Genomic DNA, 5217 nt, shown 5'->3' on the forward strand with positions numbered 1-5217 from the left:
TGCTGAAGTGGGGACCAGCACATCTTTAGGACATGTGCATACACTCTATGGGTGGGTTATGGTCCATTTGGCTGGGCTCAGGAGGAAAGGGAAACAGAGGGCAACAAACCAGATGGTTTCTCACACCAGCACTTTTTGGGCTCCCCAACACCTTACCTTTGGGCCAGGTTTCCCGGTGCTTCCCCTAGGGCCTCTTTCCCCACGTGGACCCTTAAAAAGACACAAAAGATGACATTTTAGTCCTTCTGGCTACCCACAGCACTACAGTGTGATCAGGCAAAGTACCCAAGTGCCTGAGCACCAGGTCAATGAGCCATCCCACCAGCAGCAAGGGGACAACAGGAGCCTTTGTCACTGCCACTGGAGGTCTGGTCTTTCAACTATGTTTACTGGTGAGCTCCAGCCCCAAATCACTGTGTCCCTTCTGCTTTAACTGCTGATGGTCAGGTCCTACCCAGTGAGAACACAAATCAGATCACATTTTCTCCTGGTCTTAAGAAACTTCCAAGAATGAAGAAATGGATCGTTACCGTTGGACCGCGCTGCCCCCTTGGACCTGGTTTGCCAGGTGTCCCCTGGAACCAAAAAGAAACACAGAGGAGTTAGTGGCCAGAACCACAGGCTGAGCTCAGAGCCTGTGAACCTGCAACAGATCCTACTGCACACAAACTCTCCCCACAATCTCTCTGGTTCTCATTTGCAATGCAAAGGACAGCAGCAGCTTTACTTTTGTCTCCTGATTCTTGGATTGATTTTAACTTCTAATGCTTAGGCAGATCTTCATGGTGAGCCCAACAGATGACATTGGCTGTCTGAGAAAAGGAATCTCTGAAGTATCTCAAGACCTTTGAAATATCACAAAGATGGTATTCAAAGATGAGGCCACCACCTGCACTGTGCAGCCTCCTAAGAAGCCAACCAGCACGGAGCCAGCAAAAAAGCTTTATGACTCTGTCGCCCCCAAACCTATAACCCTGTTTCCCACCCAACTCCTCTCATCCCTTCACCCAGCTCCTGAGGTGGAGAAGGTTTGGTCCTCACCCTGGCAGGCTGGCTCACACATGCTGCCAGACCTGTACTGTTAAATATTTCAGGGCTGTCAGAGGCAGAGCAGGACTCCTGCTCCCAGCAGTTACCTGACGCCACACGAGTCAATTAAGCTGCCCCACATATTTACAAATCTTCCTCCATCTCTGTGAACTTTGTGCTAAACAAGTAATTGCAGACATTGTTTTGCAGCAGCGACAAAGCAGCAGGCTCATGAGATCTGACAGATGCTCTCAGCTCCCTGCAATGGGGGGCTGTGATTAATGCTGACAGAAAGAAGCCAGAGATGACTGGGGCTTAAATCTGGCTCCACATTCAGCTCCATTACCCTGTGCCTAAAAGCAAACTAACAGCCTAGAGCTTGCTCCCTAAGAATGCTATTTTGGCTAGTGTCAAGTTACTAAAAAAACATCCACAGGTTTAACTTTCTTCCTTTGGACCTGCCCTCTGCTATTTTTACCAATCCCCTATTAAAGGAGGGAAGAGAAAGACTTGCTTTCTAAGTAAGGAACACAGGATGCCTAGAATAGCACTTGCCATCTTCTGCCCCAAATCCATCATCTCATAATCTTGTCTCCTCCTATTTGGCACTCATTAACCAGGGGAACATGAAACAGGAGCTGGAAAACTTTACAATCAACTTTCTTCAAGCTACTAAAATTAGTCCTGCTGAATCCTCCTTGTTCTGCAGCTCCATGTAATAAATCCTGCTGGCATACCTGGTCTTCATTAATTACAAAAATAATTTTAAGTTACTCCAGCTGGTTTTCCTTTAGCTCCAAGAGGCTAAATCCAGAGCAGGTGGAGAGGAGCATGTGCCACCTCCCTGCAGGTAGCCCCCTCCACTCCTCTCCTCCTTCCTCAATTCTATTTTTAAGCATATTTCCCCCCTGCTTATTGCTGCCATTAATCATGCATACAGCACCCTGTACTGTTGCAAAGAATTTATACAGCACTGTAAATGTACACAGACCTGTATTTTTCAAACAGGGATTCTGAGGGAAAGGCATCTAAATTCAGGTTGTTTTCTAGGCATCCAAATAGATGGTTGGATTTGGGAACCTCGACGTGCCCCCCAGGCTCTGTACGACTGGGTGAGCAGGGAGATCCATCACCCTGAGCTAACTGCAGAGGGCTATTAACTCCAAAAATAAGACTATTTATTCACATCTAACTATTGATTTTAGGATCAGGTTCTGAAAATGTCCAAGCAAGCTCACCCAAGCTCACCCCCAGCTGCAGGCAGCTGGCTCAGAACCAGCACTGGGACCAGCTCCTGCTCCCCAAAACTACGGAGATATATGACAGGTCACCAAACATCCTTTTTTCTGCCCATTTTTAACCAGCCCTTTTGTGCAACTAAACAGCCAGAAGAGGTGGATTTAAGTTTGAGGAGCTCTTGGCAAGCTCCCAGATTCAGCTGCCTCCACTGACAGGACCTGCTGGTGCTGCTGCTGTACCTTTGGTTCTCACATTTATTTATTTTTTAAGATTTAAGGACTTGGGAAGACTACTTGTGTTGCTAAAATAATAAGCTGGAAATCTTATTTCCATACCTAGATTATTACAGACATAAGAGAAACATGGGATTCATATTATTTTGGACACAAAACAACTGCATTGAACAGAATAATAGTAACACTGCTTAAAAAGAAGAGACAAACAAATGTATTTTGGCTGTTTCAGCTGCAAACTGGGTTACTCCACAGTGCACTGGAGAAGGAAAACTTAGAAACTCTCTTTCTTGCCTATAGATATATGGACATACTCATAAAAATAGCAAATTTGTGGTCTCAGGGGAAATGGAGGGGGATTTATCAAGTCTGACTCAAAAAAGGCTTCAATTAAGTTGATGGTCTCTGGTTGGTTTGTGCTGTGTGATGCCAGCTCAGTCAGTTCTGTATAGAATTGTTTCTCACTTATTTCAAGTTGGATACTGAGGAGTAAAATAATAATAAAAAAAAGAGGTGGATATCAAACCAGTTACCAAAAATCATCATTTCTGCTATTCTTAAAAAATTTTCAAGCTGGTCTCCTTTTACTAAAGGAGAGATTTAAAAATCTTCTCTCTCACATACAAATTCACTGGTACACTGGGTTTGGTGTAAAATGGCAGAAATGGCCCCATCACACATTGGAGAGAAAAAAAATTAAAATTCCCATAAAACAAGCCAATATATTTCTAAATGAGAGAAGCTGCCAGAGTGTGCATCATGGGTTGGGGTGCCAGGCCCTGCTCCCCACACTCAAAACCCTTTGATTTTCTCCCCAGATTCTTATGTCCATCCTTTAAACCAGAGGTCCTAAAGTTGAGCCCCTTCCCAGCACACCTGGTCCCTGCTAAATCCTGGATGTTTTAAAAACCCAACCAACCTAAACCTTGGGGGCTTTTCCAGTCTCATAAATAACCAGCTCCTGGTACCTGCTTCTCTCCTTGAAAGGTTTCCCATCCCTGAAAGGTTTCCCATCCCTGAAAGGTTTCCCATCCCTGAAAGGTTTCCCATCCCAGCCCTCTGGCTCACCAGCCCACCAGAATAAAATAGGAGGAGATGGAGCAAGAAGGCTGTGGATGCTAAGGGATGTTGAGTAGCACGTCCTCTCCCCACTGGGGTGCCCATGCCCTTTTTTACACCACCCAAAAATCCAGCCCAAGGATTTTATTGCTTTATAGTTGATAAGCTGGGTGGGTAATTACAGGGCTACAGTGAATTCAAGGCTGTCATGGCAGCTGCCTTATTCATGGGCTCCCTCCTCCCACCCCGAGCAGAGGGAGGGGAGAGGATGTTGCACTTGTAGTTTAGGATAAAATGAAAATTACTCAGTGGAAAAAAAAAGGGGGGAGGAGGTGGGAGTGTGGATTTAAACCAAATTTCAGCAGCATGATATTAATGCAGTGTAAAGTGATTTATCTTTTCTGGGCTTCTATCAAATGCATCTGTTAGAAGTAATTTGTATTTAAATGAGAGTAAAAAGGGAACTAATTCCACTTGCTCTCCTCACTCCCCCTTTTTTGTTCCTGTGACCAGAGCTGGTGCAGAAAATAACTTCATGCTTGTTCTCTGAATCCCTGAATTGAAGCATGGCTTCCAACAAAATACAAAAATCACTGGGTTTAGGCCATCCCTACTCAGGAGCAAAGTCTGTGGAGGTGGGGTGAGAGGTGGGGACAAGTCTGGAGCCTGAACATTTGAAGGGTGTTCCTGAATTTCTAGTAGCTCTGCTTATTAAAAGGAGGAACTTGGAAGAATATTTTCATCCACGCATCTTGAATCCCAAGTTAGGCTAAAGATGGTTCTTGTTACTTCTGAACAGATTCGCCCATCTCTAATAATTACTGTTAATTAAAAAGCTCTTTGTGCCCTGAGCAAAGTCTGACAGCATGGGAAGGATTCAGGTTCAGAGAAATCTCTTAAACTATCTTGAGGGAAATATTTCCAGTGTTTAATTGGAAAGCTGCAGCCTGCAGAGCTGCCAGGGCTGTTCTGGCATCCTCCTCTCCCAACGTCCAGCACTGGGAGCCTCTCACCTGCTCCAGGTTCTTCCCAGTCCTGTGCTGGGAACACCTCATCCTGGGATGTGAAAGGATGGGAGGACCCTTCTTGGAGCACCCCCTTTGAGCAAGAGCACCCAGAGCAGCAGCCCAGCAGCTGCCTGCACTGGGGCATCCCCCACCTCCTGCCCAAGGACCCTTCTGTGGAGAGGAACAAAATCAGTGACAAAAAACAGCTCTTACCCGTGTGCCCTTCTCTCCATTGGCTCCTGGAAATCCTGGGAAGCCGATTGAACCCTTGGGGAAAGAGCAAACAGAGAGAGTGACTCAAGACCCTGGAAGGGGCAGATCTGTCCCTTCATGCCAGGCACTCCCTGGCCTGGAATAACCCCCAGTGAGCACCTTCCCACCTCTCCAGCTCCCAGCACTTCTCATTTTAAGCCTTCCTTTAGTAAAAGCAAAACTGAAGACAGACCCCAAAGAACTTCAGAAACTAAATTTCATCCAGAAACAACAACAGGTCTGTGCCTCATTAGGAGTCACTGCAAAAGCCCAAGCTCACAGTTGTGCTGCAGCCTGGGGAACAGGCAGGCTTTTGGTTTCCAGCTCCTAAGTCACTACGTTGCACATGAAAATTTCACTCCTGGCTCGTTCCTTTCTGATGTGAGCACCTGGGGAAT

The 5217-nt window shown here is 46.0% G+C and overlaps 1 protein-coding gene across 2 annotated transcripts in view; it reads right to left on the reverse strand.

Annotated features, from left to right (window-relative positions):
• Positions 1–5217, reverse strand: part of COL5A1 (collagen, type V, alpha 1) — a 144887-nt gene that overhangs the window by 30795 nt on the left and 108875 nt on the right. For both annotated transcript variants that reach the window (XM_009998856.1, XM_009998855.1), the window contains exons 32-34: positions 4781–4834; positions 531–575; positions 157–210 (exon numbers count right to left, since the gene is read on the reverse strand). In XM_009998856.1, the coding sequence (XP_009997158.1) occupies positions 157–210; positions 531–575; positions 4781–4834 (153 nt within the window). The remainder of the gene's footprint in view (positions 1–156; positions 211–530; positions 576–4780; positions 4835–5217) is intronic.

The sequence above is a fragment of the Chaetura pelagica genome, unplaced genomic scaffold (genome assembly GCF_000747805.2).
Source record: "Chaetura pelagica isolate M959 unplaced genomic scaffold, ChaPel_1.0 scaffold405, whole genome shotgun sequence".
Lineage (NCBI taxonomy): Eukaryota > Metazoa > Chordata > Aves > Apodiformes > Apodidae > Chaetura > Chaetura pelagica.